At 33.9% G+C, this 26,868-nt stretch overlaps 1 protein-coding gene across 1 annotated transcript in view; it reads left to right on the top strand.

Moving 5' to 3' along the window:
- CNTNAP2 (contactin associated protein 2) overlaps positions 1 to 26,868 on the top strand; it is a 1,050,597-nt gene that overhangs the window by 575,678 nt on the left and 448,051 nt on the right. The window contains exon 9 of the mRNA XM_062510213.1: positions 10,104 to 10,253. Within this exon, the coding sequence (XP_062366197.1) occupies positions 10,104 to 10,253 (150 nt within the window). The remainder of the gene's footprint in view (positions 1 to 10,103; positions 10,254 to 26,868) is intronic.

The following is a 26,868-nucleotide window of genomic DNA, read 5'->3' as shown; positions in this document are numbered from 1 at the left end:
ACAGATGCAGTAATTATGAGTAGGTACAGTACATATAAACTGAGCAATTTTTTGATCATGAAATCTAGTAGTAATGTTGACCAAGAAAAGTGAATAACTCTCTATTATGAGGATTTTTATTATTGCAAACTGGCAAGTGTGAAGGATACCATAGCTCATCTTATCTAACTCCATGAAAATTTGGCATTTTCTGTATATTGGCCTAAATTCTCAGCTGGTACAAATACCTGGATGTTCAGGACTTCAGCATAGGCATTTTTAATTAGTTCACCATTGCAATTTCCTCATCAGTGACATTAACCCCAGCTGAACTCTCTGTATAAAAAAGACAAATATATATTTTTGTATCTATTAATACTTATTATTAATATTATTTTTCCTGACACATATGATTTTATAGTTGTAATGACAACAGCTCAGCTTCAGATCTCTCAGTCCCTCTGATACTAGTTAGCAGATACTTTTATCATGTGCATGTGGGTACATATCCGTTTGTTTCTCCCATGTCAGCTCTCCCAGTGTACTACAAATCAGATTGACAGGGCTGCTCTCTTCCTGACTACCCTCTCTTACAGCCAATGGATTCATTCTGCGTTTGAAAGGTAGCTCTTCTAGGACCCAGAATTGTAACAGTGCTCAGTTCTGATCTCTCTGCTGTGCTGAAAGATCCACTGCTGTGTGTCTGTATTTGAAAGAGCTACCTTTCCTCTCTCACTGGGTGTGAAGTCATTCCTTATTTTCCAGGACTCTGGGGATACTCCACTGAAATTCACAGTTCATCTAATGCTATGTTAAGGAGCAGCAAAATAGGGCACCGTTTATTTGAAGAATAGATGGTCTGATACCTGTTCAAAGGTGTGAGGTTTAGTAATTTAAACAACTTATTCCTGTTTGACAAACCCCTAGAGAAAAATGCAGGTGAGAGGGAATGCTGCTATATCAAACTGGCAGGGAACAGAGGAGCCGGAGGCATTTTCAAGTTTCTTCTTAGAACTACTTCTGTGCTGAAAGGCTGCTTCTATTAAATACTTCTTCATAAATGTGCGCATGAAATGAACTCTTAAAACCTAGGACAGAGTCAATGGACAGAGTACAGGCTATCTTGACTTGAGATGTAATTTGCATTGTCCAACAGCAATCTGTGGAAGGCAATATTCAGTAAAATGTAAAGCAGTCCTACAATGCTAGCATTAAATTATGTTTTTATGGTTTTCTTAAAAAAAACACTCCCTAAGATCCAAGTATTTTTATTACATCTCCCTTTGAGACAGAATAGATTTTATGTTTACCTGCTGCTGTGCTCTTAACAAAGAAAACATAATTTAGAATATTAATATAGTCCTGTACAGACAGGACAAGAGAACATAGTCTCAAGCTGTGGCAGGGGAGGTTCAGATTGGATATCAGGAAGAATATTTCCATTTAAAGTTACACATTGGAACAGGCTGCCCAGGGAGATGGTGGAGTCATCATCCCTGGAAGTGTTCAATTAACAACTGGAAATGGTACTTAGTGCTGTTGTTTAGTTGCCATGATGCTGTTCAGTCAGAGTCTGAACTTGATCTTAGAGGTCTTTTCCAGCCTTAGAGATTCTATCATTCTATTAAAAAATACTTTTAGTTAAGAAAATGGATCTTTTTAAATTGTCATTATTTTAAGACTTGACTATTGTTTACTAAGAACTTTATTTTTCTCTGTCAGCTTTCTGATTTTGAAAAACATATGCCTACTTAACAGAAATAATGATCTGTGACAGGAAATATGTGCAAACTATGGAGAAAATATTTTCTTCTTGGAGCAAGGAGCATCTAGAACTTCTCCCTTGCAGCGTGCTACAGCAGGGTGGTGTTTTATCACTTTTTCCTTAGGGCTTTTGCTAGAAGAGAACGGGCTGTTTTCTTTTTGAATCAAGATCCCAATGTCCAAAGCAAGTGCTTTCAACATTTTAGATCTGACTCCGTCTTCAGTACCAAGCAGTGCAGAACAGTAGAAGTGAACAAGAGAGCAAAACATTTCATGCTGAGACCTGAAAGTCAATGCAAAGTCATTTGCAAATGAGACTGGAGTTCGTGAGTTTGGACTTAGTTTCATCTGAAGAAAATGTAGCCCTCAGGCATGGAGACTTTTACTAATGCGAAAATAGTCCACTATGCAGGGGCGGGGAAACTGCAAGATCTGCTCTATACACACACTTCAGCAACAAACTACAACCCACAATTCAGTTTACACGTGGGCTTTCACTTCCACCTCTATAGGACCCTGGTTCATGCAAAAAACCTTCTTCTGCTGTGCAGAGTTCTCAGCTTTTGTTTTTTGCTGCAAATCTAGTCTGTAGCAAGGTTAAGTCCAGCCTCAATGTGTCACTAACAGGATTTCAACCCCCCAATGAAAAGTCATTCAAAGAAAATCAGTTTTCATATGTAGCAGTGTTTGGTTCTGTCAGTGGAGTATTTTTGGTTTAAAAAAATGGCTTCAAATAAGGAATGTTTGAATGTAGTTTGAATTTAATTAAAATAGATCATGAAGAAACACTAATAAATTGGTCATTGTTATTTGCTACATAATGCCAATGTTTAGTATTTTTTTCTGGTAGGAGCAGTGGGTTTGCTTTTTCTACAGTTCATGTCTCTGGGACAGAGGCAGAGGTATGAGCAAATCCTTGTAAAAAGTGCTATATTTAATTTAGAAGAAAAAGTGCAATGTTTCTCCTATTTGCTGTTTTGGGCTTATGTACAATGAAAATAAAACTCTAGACAGAATTTTTGTATAATAGTATTAAGACACAAAGAGGGCTATTATTCAGATTTCCTTTTAGAAAACCTTGAGCGTAGAGATTTCTATATCTTCGAAGCAGGAGCATAATGAAAGTGTTGCAGGTGCTGATTTAAAAGTATTGCTAAATGAGTGACATAAAAGCTGTTTTGTTGTATCACAAGGGATAAAAAACGATAAAGTTCAATCTCCTCCCATCACATACTTCAAACTCTCAGTCATGCATTGATGACTGCCACAAAATATGTATTGAAAGAACTTGTGTGGATATCTAAGACCTATTTAGGCTTTACTTTGCCACAGTACTTTAAGTTGTGCACAGATTTTTATACCCTTGTGTAATCTCCTACTAAAACTTGTTTTTTAAATATTCTTGTTGATTCAGAGTCCAGACTGGTAAGATTGTCTCATTTAAAATACCAAAACAAACACTTGATTTTAGCAGTTGGTCAGAAAATGTCACTTTCCTTTTAGTTCAATTGAGTTTTTTCTGCTTTTTGTGCCTGTTTTTTTCTTACCAACAAAACCCTGTGCACCAAGTTCTGTTCTATTTGCAATTAAATAAGCTGCTTACAACAAAGTGAAAGTGTTTAGGTTGGGAACTAGTGAGAAAATCTGGGGAAATGCCACTACTCTATGCTTCTTTTCATTGAATACTTCAGTACTGTGAAATTAAAAGCTAGAGATTCAGTTTCCTTCTGTGCGTGGAGTATCTACTTATTTTATATTTTTATATTGTTTAGCCATCATGAATGTGCAAAGAATAAGAACTGTGTCTGTCATGGTTTTGTAGGCATTTGAACTTGATTAGTCCAAAGATAAGACAAAATACTGACCTGCTCTATTCTTTTCAAGTTTAGCCCTTTAAATTATAAATATATAATAAATATAAATAAATAATTGTAGTGATACAAAAGGGTTTCAAATTCAGAAAAGCCTTCACAAATAAAGTTAAACAAAGTATGACAGAATAATAGCCACAAAACAAATATCTTAAAGTTTCATGAGATGGAAAGTTAGCTCACTTATCAAATATTAAGATGTTTAGCATATAAAAACAATAATTCATTGCATTATGGTATCGAGCAGATGATGATTAAAATTATAAAATTAAGTTAATTATTTATAAGTGTATTGATGTTTCTAAGATGATCTGTTTCTTATAATTTACAAGAAAAAGAAAAAAAAGCTATTTTCCAGAAAAAAAAAATCTGGAGGTTTCTTCTATAAAGTGTGTGTGTAAGATAAAGTAGAGTTAAATTGTCAGATTTCATAATGATTATTGAAATTGCTTGAATCCTAATAATAGATCATATCTTGCATTGACATGTTCATAGTTTTAAGTAAAGGAAGTTGATTTTGTTCTAGGTGCTCTTAAATGTAGGCAAATGTCTTTGAGGCTCACCAGTGATCATTGTCTGGGTATGAGGGATGATGTTGTATGGTAATTACAGTGTTGCCAGCCAAAAGACAGATAAAGCTAGATGCTGATCTGCAAATAGTTTTGGGAAGTTCAGAACAGTTATGCTAAAATAATAATAAGTAATATACTAACTTAGCATAACGGTTATGCAGATTACTATTTTTATTCGTAACGGTCACTTGTAGTTAATAAGTGACCATTGCCTGTTTCTTAGTAAAGATTATTCTGGGAGCCATTCATGGAGATTATTGTCTTTGAGCAGGTGTCTTGTGAAATTCCAGGGCACAGATTGCATTTTGAGAACAACATTTTCTGATGTTATATTGACTGGAATAGAGGAAGAGGGCAGTGGAAAAGTTGTGTTTGATCTAACAACAGTATTCTTTCTGCAAGATGAAACACATCAAGATTCCATTTTCCAGGTGTATATATTTTCATGTCTAAGGCAAAAAGCCAATTCAATTTTATTATTTTACTGAGAATAAATAATATGTGAAGAACAGAAGAGAGAGGAGAGGAAAATCCTGTGCTTGAAAAGCTAAAATTGTTTCAGCAGTTGCACAAGATTCTACAAGTGGTTAAACTTAGAGTTTGCAAATACTGCTTTTCTGTCATTCAGGTGCAAACATTATTTTATCTGTTTTTATTACTTTTCCATAAAAGAACAAAAGAAATCTTTATGAATTTGACCATTTGGCCAGGTTCATGGTTCATTACATTAAAATCACCAGTAGTCATGCCTTTTATAAGAATAGGTTTGAATGCTATAAAGACTCTGCTGCATTGTAGATTATTTAATTGTTTTATTTTCTGTTTTCTGCACAACAATATTAACTGTAGAAACAAGAAAATTACCTCCCTTTTCAAAAATATGTCCTATACATACAAGACTAGAGATGCATATGAAGCTAAATGCTCATTTTTTCTCTTCTGGTATTAATTTGCAAAGCAAAATCAATATAAATTAGATATCACCAACAGGCAAAATTGGAACATTTTTCCAATTACTTAACTGAAAAATGAACTCTGAGCTTAAACATGAGAACAAAATTTGACATAGTTGTTTTGTTTCTGTTGAAGAACAAGGTTTTCCATCATCAAAATACCTTCAAGGGCTGAATTTACTACTGTCTTATCTTACTGCTATTTGGGAGAGCCAAAAAATTAATAAAACTTAAAAAGCTTCTGAATCAAAAGTCATAAAACAGACTATATACTTAGATAGCTTATTGAAGAAACTACCCAAAATATTTGAGAAGGAGCTGTGATTTTGCTTCTCCAGTTTAAATTTACAATTAAAATTTAAAATTACAGAAAAAGCACAGCTCTTGTAATTACAGCTTGTGATTATATTTTATTTTTTTCTGTTTGAATATTCATAGCATATATTGCTGTATATTTGAACACAGCTGAATGTTTCAAACAAAACACTGTTGGCTTGTTTTCTTATAGTCAGAAATACTAATGCAAAATTGTACTGAGTTGGTGAGGGATTATCCAGGAATACCAATTACAATTACCAGCCTGAAACATGATTCTATCTGGCTAAAGTGAAAACAATAACAAGAAAACCTTTCCCTCTGCCTTCAGGCTGAGTTTAGACGGCTTCATCTCCTAGTAGAATATGCAAGAAATTATAATACCAAATATTTATTACAGCTGTGGGAGCTAATGACCCATATGCAGCTGCATAGCTAGCATTGCTCCAGTGCTTCATGGAGATAAAGATAATATTATTTCCTTGTTTTCTTCTTCAACATTTAAACTGAATTTTGGTTACAGTCCTATATCTAAATTAAGACGGGTTCTCTTCTGATGTGGCAGATGTTGTGCTGTTAAGAAGAATTTCAGAAGAATTTCACTACATTCAGAAGATTTTGTCCAAGTACAAAAACAGACTGCATAAGCTAGCACCCATTGATAGTAACTTCATGGGTCAGTACCTTTAGAAGGTAGATTTGATCACACAAGGTTATCTGTAGAAGAATTTGAGACTTTTGTTACTTTAGTTTTCCCCAAAGCAAAACTTGACCAGATGCTATCTTTCTGAATTCTCCATTATGTATTAAACCCTGCTACTTTCTTGGTATTCATTAATCTAGTTCTACTTCTATGTCTGTAATAAGCAAAACATCTGTTTCTTCTTGTTGAATCAAAGTGCCTAACTCAAGAGTCCTACTTTTAAAATAATGCCATTTAAATAAAAAGCTTACATAGAGAGAATGTATTTCATTAAGATATTTAATTTGCATATGAAACCATCTTTTCCAGAACTCAGTGGGGAACTTTTGGTGGCAGCAATATGTATTTCTATTTTGTTTTCTCTTGACATGCATACCAAAAATAACTAAGAAAAAAAGGACTGCAAATAAATATATGTATCAGCTCAGATGAGGAAATTAAACTGCATTGTGAAACCATCATTGTGCATTTGGGATGTAAGCCATCCTAAACTTTCCAGCTGAAAATTCTTTAATTATCAGGAGACATGATCTACTCTTACTAATGAGCCTTGGTCTACAGAAAGATCTCAGCAAGCAAAAATAATGCCTCAATATACATGAGTCATGTAATAAAAATATTACGATTGAAACATGCCATGCAACTATACAAATTTATCCCCCATTATATATATATATATATATAGAGAGAGAGAGAGAGAGAGAGAGAGAGAGAGAGAGAGAATATATCATGTATCCCAGTAATATTTAACTTCCTGACACATATCATTGTGTCATTTATAAAGGAGGGTTAATAATACTGCTATAAATACACATAAATAAAAAATCAGATAAAAACAGTGGAAGAGATGAAAGGTGCTTTTAATTTTTTGACTGGGGAGCACAATTTTGTAACAACAAGAGTGAGTATTTGCTGAGTACTGATAAGTACTCATTGGCTGGTAAACTCCACAGGAAAAAAATATACCAGTAAGTTTTCTAAGCAAACATAAAATTGTGCAAGAATTTTTGTGACAACTCTGAACCAGAATAGTTGAGAATATTACTGTCATACTGCAAAGCTCCATCAGGATGGTTAGTACCTGTAGCAAAGAAGAAAACAGCTTTAATTCATGATTATTTTTTATCAATACACTGAAGAGTTCATAAAGCAGAAACAGTGTCATCTTTCAGGGACTGACAAGAATGATTCCAGCTTATAGGGGTAGATATTTTTAATGCAGTCAAAACAGCAATGCTTCTCCAGTCATGCCTCTAGCAAACAGCTTACAGACAGCAATATGTTCCTTTAGTATATCTTGCTAAATGCTGTGCCCACAAAGAGAATCCATGAAATCACTTTTGCTCTTAACCTGCAACTCTCCTCATGCTCTCATTTCCCAACCTGCTCAGAAGAACCACCTGCTCTGCTGATCCACCTTCCCTCCAACTGCTTTTTGCCTTGAGTCATTGTAATGTTCAGTTTCTCAGCATGCTGATGGTGAGACTGGGGGGCTTTTCCCTCACTGCACATGGGGACAGCACAGTACAAACAAAAAATAGAAAAGTACAGATTAAAATAACTGAAGTATTTTGCATCTTGTGCCATATTTAACCTAAAACACTTTTCTCATTAGTACTTTCAGTTCATTCTTTTATGGAGTATCCTCTAGAGGTGAGGATGTTAAACTTAGCCTTATTATATGAAATATAGTGAATTTCCAATTTCATAGCACAATCATCTGTCTTTAGCTCCATAAGTTGTCACTGTCTCACTCCCATTCCTCAACAAGGCAAGGGGAGAAAATAGGACTGAGAAGTTCATGGAGTGAAATAAGGACAGGGAGATCTTGTACCGAATACAGTTGCAAAACAGACTTGGCTTGTGAAAATTATTTTAATTCATTGCCAAATAAAATAGATCTAGGTAGTGAGAAACAAAGGCAATAATTAAAATAACACCTTTCTTTCTCCTTCTTCTTGAAGCTCAGCTTCCTTAGACGCAGCTCCTTTACATCATGTTCCTGAGCAGCACCCAAGACAGGATGCAGGGGTAAGACCAGAACTCTGCTGGTCTCTTGAGCTGTTCCTCTGCTCCAGTGGCCATAGCCCCTCTAGTCCCTGCTCCCCCTTGGAACTGGCAGACCCTTTTCTGCCCTATTTCCCCTCACATCTCTCTGCCTGGGGCTGAGGGCCTTGGCTGTGCTAAGCTGTGCACCTTCTTGTCTCATATCCTGTTGTATCTTGTTTTCTGCAATATCCCCCTTTCTAGAGAGTGTTTTAGATATACCTCCTTTTGTGATGAGCAGCTCATGCCGCTGCTTTTGTGTCCTGTGTTTTAATAGCCAATTCTTAATTTTGTCCAGGAGTCTCTTAGTCATTGTTTTTCAGTTCAAGGTAATACCGAATACCTCAATAAAAAAAAAAAAAAAGTAAAAAATATTTTTTTATTACTAGGTCATCTCAGGCTGGAAAATTGGGGTTTTAAGTATGTTCTGAAAAGCTTCCAATTGAAGTTGCATATGCTGTAACAATTTTGATATGGAAGTCTATAAAAATTTGTTTCTTTTCTTTCTTAGTTTATTAACATGAAAAATTAATTTTATCTGGGTTATAATTATGTTTTTCATTTTCTTCTTTTTTGAATGTAATAAAAATAAAGAGCTTAGAGACAGAAAAAAAATTCCCTCCTATTTGGTATATTAGGTCTTTCATCTGTTCTTACTCTAGATTGAATAAGCTTACATGCTTTAGTAGTAACATCTCTTACTGATATATTTTCAAGAGACTTCTGACACTTTTATTCATAATAATGAATTTTCTGAGAATATTATGAGAAGAGCACCTTATTTTATTTCACAACTTGAACTCATATTTTTAAACAAAGATGTGAAAACACTAGGAAAAAATATGCATCAAATGTTTATGTATATCTCTCTGCTGTGACTATTGTTCTTTGTTCGTGGCAGGTAGCATTCTTTTGAATATTTTGAAAAGCTCTGTTGCAGTATACTTCTGCTGACATTTTGCTTCCCACTTAATTTTAGAAACAGCTTATTACATTGCACTGTGTTTTATTTTGGCAAATGAAATTTTGCTAAGGTGACTTTATCCAGGTGGAGAAAATGTTGCTTGTAAGAGGTGACGAAACTTGCAGTTTGCTTTTACTACAGCATTTGCTACTTGCATGATGACCCAGAATAAGCTATCTGCATGGAAATGAGTAGAACAAACTAGAACACTTCTGCAGTTCTTAATGTGCCAGGCAAATTGGCTTTCTGCCAGCTGCTGGAGACAGAAGTATATAAATTCTGTGGGTTTTAAAAGTTCTGAATGAATGAAAATTTCCATCTGCTTCACTGCTGCCTTGGAGGATGTTGCTCTCATAGCATTGTGTGGTCTTCAAACATTTGCTGGTTTTGAAGTTCCTCTGTAATAATGTCTTCCTTTGTCTTCTTCTTATTCTGTGAGTAGGCCTACATCCCAATTAGCCGTGAATTCACCACCTATCCTCTCCTATTTTTCCTTTTGCTTTTCTTGGAAATATCTAAATATATGCCTAACATGAGCAAAATGTGCCCTTTGGCACTGTTACTCACTCTAGTTAAATGGATGAATTAATATCTTTTCCTTCTGAGCTTGATCATAGAAACAATTAAAAAATACTATTTATTAGTAAAATGCAGAATATGGCTTTTTGATAGGAAAGGTGAATGATAACATCTATAGTTAGATACTATTATGCCTGTGAGCATGGACACTTCAATAGTTCCAAGACTTGTATTTATGATATAATGTGGATTTCTTTGTAATAACAATACCTTGTTATCCCACTTTTAGTGACTTAATTTCTGCAGTAGCCTTTATTAAACCTTATATAATGACATTGGGAAAGTGACATACAGTACACTTAGAGATAATAAATACTGGAGTAAGTAAAATATTGTAATGGTTTTTGTTCTTCATAGGCTCTAGTCTCAATGATGGGCAGTGGCATGAAGTTCGATTCCTGGCTAAAGAAAATTTTGCTGTCCTCACCATTGATGGCGATGAAGCTTCAGCTGTTCGAACTAACAGCCCTCTACAAGTCAAGACTGGAGAAAAATATTACTTTGGAGGTAAAAAAATATCAAAACAAGTATGCACCTAAATTGCTGTTATCTTTTAATCTATATAATAGGTGAAATGGAGTTCAGGATGTAATTCATTTATGTGGATATTATTATGGTTTAAAAGCCTAGGTGATGCTCATCAAAGAGTACAATACCAAACTTAATTTCACTTTCAATCTAACTTGGAATGATATCTCAGATCTCTGAACATTTCAGAGAAAGGAAACTCTTAATTGTTTAAATAAAAGGCACCAAGTGGAGAAATAAACCCAGTTTTTTAGAGTTCCAAATTCTGAAGAGGAAAAAAAATAAATCATTGTTCAGGACAGGTCTTAACCTTCTGCTGATTTTTGAGCACTGTCATGATTCTGGATAATTGAGAAACTCTCATAGATTGAAGCCTTAGACTGTTCAGTATTTTTGTCTGTTGCCAGAGCAAATACTTAAAAAGGGTTCTTAAAAATCATGCCTCCAGTATTTATTGTGCCTGGTCTTCTGTTTTAGCGTTTATGAAAATCAAAAAAGGTCATCAAAACTCTTGACTTTTTAAAATTGGCATTTAAATTTCCATATCAAAAAGTGTGTTTGTGTGTTAAAAATATTTTTGATCCAAAAAATTGCAGGTTACACGTTTGAAGTGTACCATACATTTAACGTTGAACATGAATTCTTCTGACAGAGAACATAAATTTTAAAAGCAGAATTTATCAGTGTTAAAAACTTATTTCTTTCAAACTTACAAGGTGCATGTCTAATGAATATAAAATATAAATGTGATACTATAAATAGTCATAACATTACCCAAGAAATGGAAAATTTACTGTTATATGAAGTACTCTAAGTAGAAAGGGAAAGCAGTGATTTCAAGGTTATATTAATTTCATTGTTATCAAATTAAAGTTGGTCTGTCACAAGAGTTAAGCTTCCTGTTGCTGTTACATGCATAGTTTTCAATATCCTTAATTCAGCTAATACTGTTTTTTTAAGCCATTGCCTCAAATAAGAGTTCTAGTATAGCCACTTTCCACATGCTGAAGTGTGAAAATTACTTTATTGTCAAAACATAGTATGGTCAATTTGTCAGAACAGGTTGTGACTTTCAATTAAATGAAGTTATTTTATTAAGCCCATGTAGGAGATGATGAAAAGAAATGCTGTACATAATAAATCAAGTGTAAAATTCAGGTAATTTTGATAGGTAAAATCCTCAAATCACTATTATATTTCTGGAGAGAGATTAATTGACTGATTTCTTTTGAAATGTCTTTTACCTCTGTTTCTTTGTCTTTGAGGGAGAGATTGTCTAGTTTCTCCAGGTAGATTTTATACCCTTTCTCAGTCAAAAGTCAGGTTGATATGTTGAACTTTCAGTTGAACTGTGAAATCTGCTTGATTTGTGATTGATGACCTGTACTTTAAAATTCTACCATTTTTCCATAAAAAACTAGAGTGCATGCAGATATTGTTCTAGTGGGATATGGAAGTCAGTCATGAATTCCCTGAAGTCTCATTCACACATCTGTTCTTGCAAATACATGGTTCTGTTACACAAACTATGGGGCATTTGTTTTTTCTTAGTATCTTTTATTCTCTGAAAGGTGTTCAAAGGTATGTCAAAAGAACAGTGGTGTCTTAACCTTCATGTCCCAAGTTTATTTCAAAATCTGCATTTGCAACACTATATTCACATTAACTGTCAGAAACTGTGAATCTGAGGAAGCTTAATTTCTAGAACCCATTTATAATATTAAGTTCCCACATTAATATTTCTATATAAATGTATGTTATTCATTTATATATATAAATAATATATTAAAGACTGCAATTTAAAGGCAGTCTTTTGGATGCATGTTAGAAACCTAATCTTCATATGCATTACCTGCATCTTAGAAGGCAAAAGTATTTTTGTTCTATTACCTCCAAATGTATGTGTTCCTCCTCACTTGTCTTTAGAAGCCCTCCAAGTCATGGCTTTTAATAAATAACATTTGCAAGAGTATGTAGAGAAGGAGACTAGTGGGGAAACTCAAACATTTGGGCCAGGTGGTCGTCATTATTTTCATTAATTTCATTAATATCATTAGGAATAAGTTCAGATATGAATATATCAAACACTTATTTGCTACAAATACACATAGTTGAATAGGAAGCGATAACTTCTTGAATTCAGAGGGAAGTAGCCATCTGCACAATGCTAGATGTCTAGCAGAAATAATTATCAATTCTTTGGTAATGATATGTTTTCATTGTGTAAATGAATCTAGATTTCTTTGCTAAATAATTGAATATGATAGTTACAGATAGTTACACTGTTAAACCATTGTATTATGAAATATAAATATATATAACAGATGCAGAGGTTAAATGATGAGATTTAAAGATTGCAGTGTTATGATATTCATCCAATCCCACTGGTATATTTCTTGACCTTTCAAAATACTGAGAAAGCTCAGTCCATTGAATTTGTGTTTGGAGAGGTTGTACAGCATTTCTAGTATGTGCTGATCACTCTTTGATGTCCTACTTCATCTTTGAAGGAGCTGCTATATTTATGCAAGTGTTTTGTTCTCCAAACTTTCCCTGTCTCTTGTTTCCAAAACAATTGAGTCTCTTTATTTTCCTGTTTCCTGGTGTCAATACAACAAATGTACACTATAGGCAATGTTGCTGTCTTTGCTGAAGAAAAAATTTAGAAGTCGCATTTCAGCACTGCAGTACAATATTTTCTCAAAAATGCTTGTCATTGACCAGCAGAGCCAGCTTTTTACAACATATGCAGTAAGATTTTAATAAAGGAGATGTAGAAATCAGAATATTTTTGACTTCTGCTCATAGAACTAACTTTTCTAGTCTTGAAAAACTGTAAGTATATCATAAGAGAATTCTTTATTTCTCTGTCAGAGAATATTATGTTCAGTACCATTGATGTCTTTTTTCCCCCTTGCTTTGTGCCTCTCCAGTGCCATCTCCCATTAATACTGAGATCCTCCCAAGGGACAGACAGTTTTATTCAAGCCTGAAGAGTTAGGGGAAGCTGTGTAAAATGAGCCATTTCTGTAGATTGTGTGAAGGGGAAGGGTGGGTGGGGGGGATTAATTGCCTATTACCCTTCTGTATAACTATTATTTTCTGCCCACTGGTTTTATTTTCCTTCCTTTTCTTCTTTTAAACTTATGTTTTTGGAAAGAAGTGAACTTCCCTTCCCTAGAAACCTCTAGAGAATGATGTTTCTTTGTTGTTTCCAATTATCTGCATAAAACAAAGAAACAGAACAGAGGAAGTGAATAACAGAATGAAAATTAGTCCATTAACCTCATTTGCACTGTTGGAGATAAAAGGCTTTTGTGAAGCATCCTGAGCTTTCACCAAACCACCTAATAGCTGCCTGATGTCCATAGGAAATATTTGATTAGAAACAAAATTTTGACTTGTTTCAGTGGCATTTCTTTTTAACTGTGTCTACTTTCCCTCTCCTTTTCACTGGCTCAAGGATGAGAGAATTTTTAGTATGAGTGCTAAATTTTCAATGAGATCAAAGGTATGCTGCGAGCATCAGTCAGTGCAATCTGTGCTGCTTTTCCAGGCAAACAAAGATGAAGGGAATATGCAGTAAGTTTCCTATGGGACACCAGTCTGAGGTGTATAGAAATTCCTCCCTTTCTCCACAAAATACATGAAGTCTTTTTCCTGGAGTAGAAATAGTTTTGAAAAGTTGTGTTGGTCTAAAAGTCCATAAAATTGGAAGTGATGGAAGGAGGAGGGAATTTTAGGAGGAAAATTACCTTCCTGTGTTTCACATTTCTTGGACCCTTCTATGAATCTTCCCCTCTTAAAGATAGTTGTATGATGTGTTTAAATTTTTCATCAAGTAACCCGTTGTTATAATTGTGTGGATTGTTTTCAGTAACAGCCATTATAGTCATGGACAGTCTTCCTAGGTAGCATCAAAGCATCTAAAGTATCATAATTGCAAGTATTGTCAGATAAAAGGGTTTGCTCATATTCAAATTTGTTCAGCAAAACCAAGGCTGAGGTATTAGGTGTCACAACAAATATATGAGGCCCAACTAATGGCAATTCATGTTATCTAAAAAATAAAAAAAGTCCCTGCTAACTTAAGTCTTGCAAGTCTGAGACTTCTCACATATAAATAAGTAATGATGTTTGGTTGTGTTTGTATCTTTGCTGATCTTTTCTGAAGATTTTTAGTATTTCAGGGCTTCAGTTTTGCTGTTGTTTGCGGGGGTTGGTTTGGGTTTTCTTTTGCATGAACACAAGACAGGATGCTCAAATTTGCATCTCTTGTAGAAAGAGTGTTAAGTGCGTTTTGAAATCTTTCATGATCAAACTCCACTATAAACTCAAATACAAATCCATGAGGAGAACACAGAAGAAATTCCAAGTAACTCTGTGATTTTTGTGTGTCTTCAACATTCCTCTTCAGGTATTCTCCCAAGTCAGACCTATGAAATAATGGTAAACACATGGAATGGAAATAAAAAAATTGGAATGTGTTTTATGTTTTAACAGCCCTTATATCTTGGATTGTTAAATCTGGAATGTTTACAAGTCAATACAAGAGCAAAGATGCAGATATACAAAATTTATAAACATAACTGGAGAAAGGAAGTGCTTGTAGCAAGTAAAAGAAAAAATAGATGGCTGGTAGTAATAAGCCTCTCTCTGGTATTTAGTACATGATTGAAATTCTTTATTATTTCATCAGCTCACTTGTACTATGAAAGAGGAAACATAAGTGTGTTCACATTCCCTTTATACAACTAAGATCTGAAGGGAGTTGATCATCATTTCCCATTAATTCTTTGAAATTTATGCTTTTTTCATCATGTTTAAAATTTTGTTTATTTCATTGACATAATTTGAAGGTTATACAAATGAGACCAATTAAAATAATTATGACTTTCTGTGATTAATTTTCAGTAATGTCAGTGATGTCAATATGCCAATCCATCAACACATTCTATACAAGAGTACAGGCAGAAATACTGGAGATAGATTGATGTCGTGAAGAAAAACAGGTGCAGGCAGAAAGCTAGTGCAAGCAAATAAAAGATCAAATTCAGCATAATGGCAGTTTAGGAATGTATACGTAGAGGCATGAGTCTTGCTGGAATAACTTCAGCTTTTGAGGAAAGGCCTATTAAATATGAGAAATGCCTATCCACTGAAATATAAATGGATGAAGTCTTGAAAAGTGCTCTCCTTGTTACAACATAAATCTCTTGTTAAGCTGAAGATGTTAGCCACAGAATATATATCTAGAATTTGCTAAAAAAATAAAGCATAGGAACTTAATATCTTTCACTTATTTTCTTGGAAGCACTAAAGCAAATGTTTATGTGCAGCAAAAAAGAGAATCAAAGTTTTCAGTACATTTTCTTTACTCTTATTGACATTTAAAACCAAGAAAGAACAAAGAATGAGGAAGAATATGTACCATAGAAAGTAAACTGCATGGATGGAGTAGGAATAAATTAACTTTATGGAACTCTGTTGTTTCTAACTCTCTGAGTATATTATTTATTTCCTTTTTCACTAAGTATAGTAGCCATACTGTTGCCTGAGTCTTAGTCTGAAGCAAATTGTTCCAGTCTCTGAATATTCTGGAAAATTCAAATAAAAATAGAGTAAATTCCCTACATAGAATAGATCTGGATTCCAGACAGAAAGGAAGAGTGTTTGTAAAATTATCCACACTTATTTTAAAGGAAATGCTTTTGGAGAAGGAAATTTCTGTTGAAGACCCAGAAGAAAGCTACTGGGGACACACCCAAAAGTGAAAATTATACCTGTATTCTATGTGGCCCTCCTTCATTAGCTTTATTAGGTCAAGCAGCAAGGTTTTAGGTACCAGTAAGTGGAAAAAATACTGATAGAAGAGGAAGGGCAGGCATTTTGAGAAGCAGTGAAAGGTGGTAGGAATGTTAACCAGTACTAATCACTAATCAGTACTGATTAGAGCTCTCTGGTTTTAGAACACTAAAAACATTGTAGTCTATTGATAGCATTAGGAATCACAAATGTTTCTGTGTGTGTGTGTGTGTGTGTGTTGAATTGTGATATGAAAAATAAATGTATATGCTTTTCTGTTGTATGAAAATAATCATATATGCTTTTCTGTTGTATGAAAATAATCATATTTCTAAGTAGCGTGAATGCTAATTAATACTGGAATAACACTTCTACTGACTTTAACTATTTCTCAAGGGTATCCTGGCTGTGCTTCTAGATGTATACATGTGCTTATTGTCCACAGCCACAATTCAACACAATTACACAGGAAAGAAAAAATAGAAATGAGAAAAGGTAAATTCCTGGTGCCTTCAGAAAGCCATACTGTTTTCAGGCTTTCCTTTCTTTGGGGAGTGACTTACTTATTGATGCTTCTCAGTGGATTTTACATTTCCTCTTTAAAATCACAGAATCATAGAGCTTGGATTGGAAGGGAAGATCAGTGTAGTACCAATCCCTCTGTCCTGGGCAGTGGTATGTTCCACTAGACCAGATTGCTCAGAGCCCCATTCAACCTGGCCTTAAACACTTCCAGGGACGGGGCATCCACAACTTCACTGGGCTACCTGTTCTAGTGTCTCACCACCATCACAGTAAGGAAATTCTTCCTAATATCTGATCTAAATCTCCTCTCTTTTAGTTTGAAGCCATTTCTCCTCATCCTTGTAAAGGAACCCTCTCCATATTCCTTGTACACTACCTTCAGGTACTGGAAAGCCACAATTAGGTCACATGTAAGCCTTCTATTTCCAGGCTGAAAAATCTAGTTCTCTCAGCCTTTCCTCATGTGAGAGGTGGCCAATTCCTCTGCTCATCTTGGTGGTCTCCTCCCTTTTTTCTCCCACACCTCTAAATATAAGACAGATTTTCAGTCACATTTCAATATTTTAAATATGGAAATGTTAGCACCTGTTGTTATTGTAAACAACCTTAGGCCAAAAGTTGTCTAAATCCCTTTGTTTCTGATGATAGTCAGACAACTGACTTCACTTCTCAGAGAAATCTACTTATCTAAATAATTGTGAACATGAATAACTTTTGAAATCTGATTTAATGAGTCATAAATGCATAACCGGAGAAAGAAAACCAGATATCACCAAATGTAGTGTTTGTGAGAGTGGGAGACAGAACAAAAACATGTTATTTAGAAAAAGACCTGTCTGAATCATATGGTCTGAGTGCAGAATGGTTCTCAGTGCCAATTGTAAATTCTGTCACAGGTATGAAAGCTGATTGAAGTTCCAGTTATGATTACTATCTGCTGCTTCTAGTATATAAGCAAGCTGCAGGTAGCCGTTTGTATCTAGGGCTGCCAATTAAATCTTTGCATGTCTGTAGTCCCAGGTTGTTATCATCTTCTACTGGAGACAACAAATCTCATCGTATAAAAGTGGCAGTCTACAGCTCTAACAAGAACACTTATTAGTGATGCTTTTGTAAATCATGAATCAGATTTTAAAGGCTTATATCTCCAAAGAAAGAAATTTATTGAATTTCACAGTCAGTGGTGTAGAGCTGATTTATCTGCATAAATTAGCCAAATGGAACTGTGAAGCTGAATGAGGTTTAAAGACTTGTTTTTCACTTACCAGCTAAGCACTGAACTTACCTGTATACTACTTTACAGCAGAAAGCAACAAGTTGCAGATGCACAAATCTCCAGCGTGGATTGCTGATGGCAACTGTCTTCCCATTTTGCATTAAATTGCCTTGTAAGTGTCAAAGTATGTCTGCTTTGAGTTTAATTTGGCATTGATAAGTTTTGATAATACAGTAAATTATTGAAGATATCTTTAGGAGGGAATTGGTTAACCAGCAAATGGCTACACCATTTTGGGTTATTAAGTCCTGTCACTAAATGACTGAATGGCCACAATCCTTTGACTTTTTAAAAAAATTTTTTGTTCATTTTTTTCAGGGAGTGGGGTAGAATGGGGAGTTGGGTATTTTTACTTAAGATAGAGAAATTTCTCTGAGATAGAATTTGCAGAAATACTAACCATGCAGCTGTTGAAACACCCTATGTTTATGAATGAAGAAAAGAAATATGAGACTTTTGAGAGATGATGGTCACTGTCAAGGTTATATTACAAACTGGAGAAAAGAGCAACTAGATCTGTTTCCATGGCAATAAAGAATACCCTTAGTCTCTCTGAGTTCATTACCCATCATACAAAATGTATGCATAACTCAACTGATCCTGAGAAGTGATTTTGCAGACTTTCTGCCTCTGGAGTGAGACCTGCACACTTATCATTTGATCTTGTCCCACAAATCCAAGTGCAATTAGATGCTGTGACTAGTAATATACAATGACTGAAAATCCTTAGGTAAGCAAACTTCTATTTGTGAATAAAAGCAAGTCAAATAGTGGTGCTATGTGTAGCAGTGTGCATGATATTTTTGTATTTGTGTAGGAAGTATTTTGCTTTAATCTGTAACAGCAAAAATACTCTCTAGAGGGCACTAAGGATATGTCCTTGTGAATCTTTTTTTGAGTAGATGATGCCTCAAAAAGTAGCAAGCTTTACTGTTGCTTGAAAATACTTGATCTGCTCCTCACATCTAAGATTTAGTATTCTTACTGACCAGATTTCCCAAAACACTTTCTGTACTTATTTGGCATTTTTTAGACAGTTTTTTAAAAAAAGATTTTTATATTTGATTCTGTAAGTTTGGAGCTTTCTGTGGAGCTTCAGCATAAATATTTTTTTATTATTATTATTAATTAGGCCTTTTGTGGTTTCACTTAACATCATAATAAAATGGAGCAGAATTTTGGAACAAGCTGTTCACATCCCATATTCCCATGATTCTCATTCATAGGAACAGGTAGCACAGTCTGATGTTCTTCTATTTTTTATACTCTCTTATTTATACTAATTGTCTTTGTAATTCATGTTCCCCATTGACTTGATAAGAGCTTGTCCATGTTGTTTTTTTTGCTTTGTTTGGGGTTTTTTTTTGTAGTTTTACCTTTTGTTGTTGTTGTTGTTTGTTTGTTTGTTTTGTTTGTTTTTTTTTTATTGCACATTCACTATTGCCTTTTATTAAGAACTTGGCTGAAGTACAGGGCAAAACATAACTGGAAAGGAAGAGTTTGGTTATTTGAATGTTTTAAAAATCATGGAGTGAGTAAACAGTGCTTATGCTGGTAGTGAATCAGTTATTCTGTACATGCTTGATGAAAAATCTTGAAATAGCACAAAGATGGAATAATTCATATCTTGGTGCATTTTGAAGAAAGGTCACTGAGGAATTATACAACTGGGATAATAATTGAAGCTTAAATCTTGCTGAGAATAGTGGGGCTCTTTTTTGTCAGTTATATATTCCTATTTCATTTTATAAGAGATTTTATTGTATTTATGATCTCAAAAAAGTCAAATAGGACAGGTCTTTATAAATGCAATTAGTGATCTTTTCAAGAATCCTACAAATATTAGCAAAAGGACTATAGTCATATCTCATGTTATTGGCCAGAAATATAAAAATATCATATCCACCTATCATTTGGTACAGTGGAATTCTTGTTTAGTCAAAAAATTGCTTTTGAAATGTGCCATTAACCACTGGGATTCTTCTACAAAACGACATAACCACATGTGCATACATGTGCACTCATTAAAAATGTGTTCAACAGAACTAATTTCATTTAGTGCTTCAGCATTTTGAAGTTCAAAGAAATTTGCAAAATCCATTGTTGGTACAATCCACCTGCAGGAAAAAATTCCTGACTGTAAAACAAGCATGTGAAATTTAAAGATTTTTATATTTGTTTTTGTTACATGCTTGGGCCTGTAGTAGTCAAGTACTTAATAAATTATGCCACGTGTAAGGTCTTTTTAGCTTTTCAATGATGACTTTCAGAGATATATTCAGGCACTGGAGCTGACACTCAAAAAATTGATTTGGTTTGCATACATGCCCTGTTTAATTAATATTGTGGCATATTAATGACCCAGTAGTTTAAAATTATTAAAGACAGATTTAAAAAAATCCTATTGATTGAGAAAGCAGTAAAGTACTGCAACCAAGGATCTCCATGGAAATTTTGCAGTAAAACTTTCCTTAATTGGGTCAAAGAAGTATGCCATTATTCTAATATCTTTTGGAAGTATTCATTATAATACTGCTATTGAAAATGTATTAGCAGTTACTGTAGATTACATTTTATTATTTTCTTGAATGTATTTGAAAAAGACTCTGACTAATGAATGCATTCTCAGCACAGCAAGCAAGACAAATTATCCAAGTCTTTGTATTTCTCCTTTTCGATTTGTTTTCACAGTCAAGAACAAATGTGTATGCACTCTGACGGAATTTCAGAACTGACTCAGATTTTACTGAGCTGAAAAAAAGGTAATCCCTTTGAAGAGGGATACCAACCTTCAGAATGCATTCTTAAGGAAATTTGTTTCATCCAGCATCTTTTGTATTCTTTGGAGTGTGACAAATAAAACATTCTTCCTTACCCATAGTTTTTCATGAAACTGCTCTGAAACTAGTCTAATTTAAAAATTTCACTCCATTTTCCACCTTGCTATTTAAGGACATGCAAGAGCAGGAAGAATCTGATTATTAGCAGTTTCAGATACAGCCTTAGAGTTTACTGCTCGACAGATCACAATGATTGGGACTCACATTTCTAATCCTATTGATCTGCAGTTTCATTAACTTTGAACATCTCAGAAGCTTGCAAACTGTATGGAAGATGTTCTTGCTTAGTGAAATAAATAAAACTGTTTTGTTTTCATCATATGCTTAAGACTGTTTCAAAAATTCTTTGTTTATAAGGAAAATATAAGAGGAATTCTAGAAAGTACATGGACCATTCAAAAATAAAAGTCATTAGAAATTTTATCATTATGTGTGTAAGGTTTAGACTAAAAATATATATTGGAAAGGAAAAAAAATAACATATGCACAATTTAAAAAAGTGCTGCTTGAGTCTATTCATTGTCTTTTCCTGCATCCCATTGTCAGATCCACCTGAGGGTAATGCTTTCGTCTGCATGAACTTTACAATGGTATTTTAGTTTTGTGCTTCAGTCAAAATTTTTCTTCTTCATTTAATGCCCCCTACTACTCTTCAATATGTTGTGTTACAGTGAAGCACCATTTATGATTTTTAAATTATTATATTGCATCATTAACATTCAAACTTCCTAAACATACTGCATGAACATAATGGAATCACTTTGTATTTAGTATCTCTGGTGAAATTTTTTTATTATTATCTTAGTTGATAATAAGTGTTTATGTGACTTTTCTGATCACTTATGTTCTGGCCTGAATTAAAAATAGAGAGACAAATGTGGATTTCTCTCTTTTATGCTCTTAAAAATCTACCCCAGTGGAAATAAAGTTAGTGGTTTGGAGAGGATTCAATATATTACACCATGACTGTATGTGACCCTTTGCAAGCTATTTAATATCTGCTGTTCAGTTCAGCTACCTACAAAATTACATTAAAAGTACTAATTTGAGGGTGACTAATTAAAAATTGACTGTGGATAATACAATTGGCTCTATTCCCAGTACTAATGTATTACTTACTCTTGAATATTCAAGTTCTAGTTATTTATTACTACAAATAATTATTAAAAGTTAATTTTAAGCCCTGTGACTTGATATTTACTGAAAATGGTTTATGTTCTTTTATCAAATTTGAAATTTGAGATTTTGTAAAAGTAATACTGCATAAAAAAGGATGAGTTTTATGAAAAAGCATACTGTTTGAAATGTTAGCTTTGCTTGTAAGATTTAGAAAGACATTTAATGTTATTTTGGAAGGTTTATGTGCTTTCCAAACATCGTGAATTGTAAATGATACATATGCACATAGACATAGACATAGACATAGACATAGATATACATATACATATACATATACATAATACATAATACATAATACATAATACATATACATATATGAGTATGTGTGTGGTATAAAAACGTCATCATTTGCTTTCCAGATGAGTTAGAGATCAGGTAGTTACAAAAAAAGACCCAGCTGTGTAAAGGACATTTAGATGTGACTTATGGGTGAAACTAAAACAGAATGAACTTGTAATTACTAACATATGTTCAGTTTGTGAAGTGAAAAGAAGTTACTTATTTATTTACTGATAAAATATCAGAATTAATAAATCTAATGAGTAAGTTCAAGAATTCTATCATCGCCTTTATGAATAATTTGATAATTTTTTTCTCCCAGGAAAACAGTTGTTGCACACATGTCTTCTGATAAATTACTTAGGGTTTCACTTAAATAAATTACAATCTGAGAGACTTATTACTGTTCTTCTTTAAAGGGTATTTTTGGGTCCGTTTAGATTTATGATGCAATGCAAATCAAATTTTCAGTTATTGTTATTGATGTTAGTCTTATTAAAAAGTAATCATCTTATGCACAAAGTATAAAGATGACAAATCCAGGAATATGCTTTGAAGATGGACTGAAATTAATATTCTTGAAGGAGTAATGTGACTGAATCTTCTTACTTATTAATATGTTTTTGACAAGCAGTACAGAGATTATAGAAAAAAATTGTATTATTTAAATATCTAATAATATAAAAAGGGTGCTCTGTTCAAGAGTGAAATAATTTAGGTAAGCATAAAACAGAATTACCTTTTCTTTTACTAATAGACAAGGAAAAAGTTGATTTTAAACTGAGAGAATTCTAATTTTTTAACCTAAGAAGAATAAAATAATAGAAAATAGATATTTTATCATTTCTTGAGAGTTTCTTCTTTCTCCTAAATAATAGTTGTATACAGAGAGACTAATAGGAATATACTTCAGTATTTTATTTGCATTATTTCACAACCTATAAAAGGCAGATAAACTTTAAGAAAAACTAAGCTTGTATTTTTTCTTAGGGTTTCTGTGTCATAGAGTTATATATTTGCATTTCTCAAAATCTTGTTTGGAAACTGATTGATGGTGGTAGTAAAAGCCGTGAAAGACTTCAAATGTGCTGTATTGTGTATTTCAGTTATGAAACAGATTTAACCTAAGCAGTTGCCAAGGGATGCACCTTAATTTTACCATGAGGCTTCATGACGTACTGATGCTGCCAAATTTCTTAGAATCCTTGCCAAAATATGAGAGATACATGCTGAAGTAATATTTGGGGGAAGAAAATAGCCATGTTTTACTGAATATATCACCTTGAATTATATGAAAATCCATATAATTTTAATCTTAATTTTAATCTTAATTTAGTCTTAAAATTCTCACTCTTGCAGCATAATAGAAATGTCATTAAATTGCTTAAAACTTACTGAAATATGCTTAGTTCTGTGGTCAGAACACTGACTGTATTGTAAAACAGAATAAATGCTGTGGAAATAAATGATAGCTTTTTCATGTACTGTCATGACAGGTCAATATTAGCATATTCTGTGCTTACAGGAACAGTATGATTTAGGGGATACACGCCACTTTCTATTGTCCTCTAACTTCATGCTAATCCCAGGATAATACATTTTTAAGGAGTCATTAGAGGGGCAGTTTGTTTTTATTATTTTATTGCATACTATGTATTTGCATTTCTTTTAAATAAACTTGTTACCTCATGTGAGATTTGAAACATGAAGGATAAAAATAATTTCAATTCTTAATCAGTCTGTGTTTCAGTATGTCTTGAAAGCTGAAGGGAAAGTGACTCAAAATATTTTGTGATATGTGAAGGAAGTTGAGCTCTGCACAATCTAGGACAGTATGTTTGTGCACATCTGAAATATAGATGACAAAGAAGAGTATGGACACATGACTTTTGGGGGTAGATAAGATAATCATAGCTTAAAGTGGTAATCTGTTCATAATTTCCAGTGAAATCAGAGGTGGTGTCCAGGGTACCTAGTTATGGTGCCATACCCATACTCATTTGGCAGCTGTTCATAGTATGGTTTGAATAATGATGAGTTAGATGAATCCTTTCTCAGATTCATTTTTCAAGGAATTCAGGCATCTTTTTCTTACTTATATCTAAGTCTGGATAGTATGTAGTTATATACGTACATATTTTTATTTCTTCCCCTTCATTATCTGGATTACTCTGTTTCTAGAAACAATTAATTTTTAATTAATGGAAGTGCATTTTTGAGAGTGTCTTTACCTCTTATTCTGCCTCTACACATTATCATGCTTTTTTTACTTGGAGCTGGTTATGAGGCCCTGAATTCCTTAGTCAGAATCCTTTCTACTATGCTTCTAACTTGCCTTCCCTCCCCAAGATTTTTGACTCTATCCTCCTCCCCTGTTTCCCAACACACTGCTCAGTATCACTCAATCAACGGGAAAAGATGAATTACTTCCTTGGCAAGAAGAGAGCATGAAGCCTGAGCACAGTGCACTCTAATTTGTCTTGTGTCGGAATGTAAAGCAGGCTCTATCACCCAGGCTGCCAGGCAAGGGTGAGGGATGGTAGCTCTGATAGGTTTATCATGTTTTCTCGTCTCTAAGAAAGCTAAATGAAAACATAAGATTTCAGGGACTGGTTGGGTATGTACTGATAGCATATTACTTCTGGCACCAAAACTTAGGTCCACACTACAGTGTCAACATCTCTTTGTTTTAAAAGGGACAGAAACTTTTTACTTAGAATCACAAAGACAGCAATTTCCAAGCATGTGTCATGTGTCAATATAGATTACATTTAAAATGTAAAATATACTTCTGAACTATTGCTTTCTGTTTGGATGAAGGCAAAATAACTTCACTTTCAGGTAAGCATACCAATGCACACACTGCCTCACTGGAATTTTAAATTACATTTTGGTATATGGGTCAGAGGAACTAATGCTAATGATGACCCAGAATAAAAAGTTCACATATTTGTCATGAGAGTCAGAGAAGACTTCATGAGAATTAGATGAGAAAATGTAACTAGTCAGTGCAAACACTTTTGTCACCAAACTTCCTAAATTAACTTCTCTCATCTATCTTGTTTGGAGTTTTCCCCCATGTTTCCTTTAACATGTAATTTCCATGTTATTTTAGTCCATGTCATCCTCTCTATGCCTTCATGTAGAAATCCTTTTTCATCCAGGCTGATTTTTTACTCCTTCTAAAAATGTGTTACAACTCCACTTAGGAAAGATCCCTGAAAGATTTAGCTACATTTGACCACTTTGGCATTAGCAGGGCTTTTCCTAACTTTACTATAGTGAAAAATCATGTAGGAAGTGTATTGGAAAGCAGGTGTTGCTTGGAATCTAAATGCAATGGTTTCTCCCTGTGACTATTTTTGTTGTACTTCCAAACAAATGGACCAAGGCCGATGATAGCTAATTGCACTATTTAATGGCTGAATTCCACCTACAGTGGGGGCTATTTCCCTAATAAATTCTAGACAGTAGTGCAGACCTCAGAAATTATTTCTGTACTGTACAAAAATGTACCACAAAAGTCCTTTAACATTAAGGCAAATACAGCCTCAGCAAATAGAAGAAAAGAAGAGAGCTAGAAATTTTGCACATAGGAAGAATGTGCAGAAAGCAGTCTTTTGTTGAGGAGTAATCTTAATAAATCTGTATTTCCTGTTTCCAAATCTTTTTTTTTCCTTAGTTTAGTCTGTCCCAGGAATACACAGTGATCTGCCAGAAAGAAATGCAGATGCCACCAAAAGGTCAAATGTAAGGACGACATTCCCTAGAAGTAAGGCTAAACATACATTAGGTTGATATTTTTGCATTGACAAGGATGCCATAGAAGGATGAACTACAGGGGTGTGCTGTGCTTATATCTTAATTGGAATGTTACTGTTGCTAAACTTCATTTTCTTCTGCATATCTTAGGAGTACAGAATCCCTAGACTCTATATTCTTTACATTATTAAAATTGTCGGTAAATTACAATTTTTTATAAATTGCCGAAAAGGTACTCTAAATTCATCATCCTCATGTAATAGCACTGTGATGTGCAAGTGTAGGTCCACTTAAATCCCTCGACCTGCCTGCTTGGAATCTTTGGTTGGGCACACAATAAATAACCATGCTTACATGGTTTTCATATTCACGGCTCCAGTAGATGAGCAATAGCTGCATAATAGAAAATATGCTTGGAATAAAGAGAGCAGTGATCTGTGGTCAAAATAAAGAATTTTCTCGGCAAAGTGAATTTGCTGTCATTTAATCTTACTGAAAAGGTTATATGTAATTAACTGATTTCATTTTTAGAAAGCAGCTAATTAGGTGATTCATTGAGATGTAAATACATCATCCATTGATTTTTTTGCTCAATCAGCATGGAGTAAAACTAGTGTGCTGCCCTAGTGAACTGAATCAGGGAAAGTTTTTCTGGCCCTGAAGAAAATGGGTGATGAAATAAAAGTTGTGATATAAGTGAAGATGAGACAGTTTATTTTCACATTATTAAATAGTGCAGGGAAGATGAATGAGTGCTCAACTTTTTAACAAAATAAAGGAGAAAAACTCTAGCATTCAATAAATCAAGTAAGAAAGGGTCCTTCAGCTTTTTAAGTGCTCATCTTATTACATGCTTTTTGAGCTTGTATTTTACTCTTCTCTGCTCTTAATTTTATTTGTGAGCTTAATTGTCTTTCCTGTGTGCTCT

This window comes from Cinclus cinclus, chromosome 1 (assembly GCF_963662255.1).
Source record: "Cinclus cinclus chromosome 1, bCinCin1.1, whole genome shotgun sequence".
Lineage (NCBI taxonomy): Eukaryota > Metazoa > Chordata > Aves > Passeriformes > Cinclidae > Cinclus > Cinclus cinclus.
This window is presented reverse-complemented; position numbering and strand designations above follow the sequence as displayed.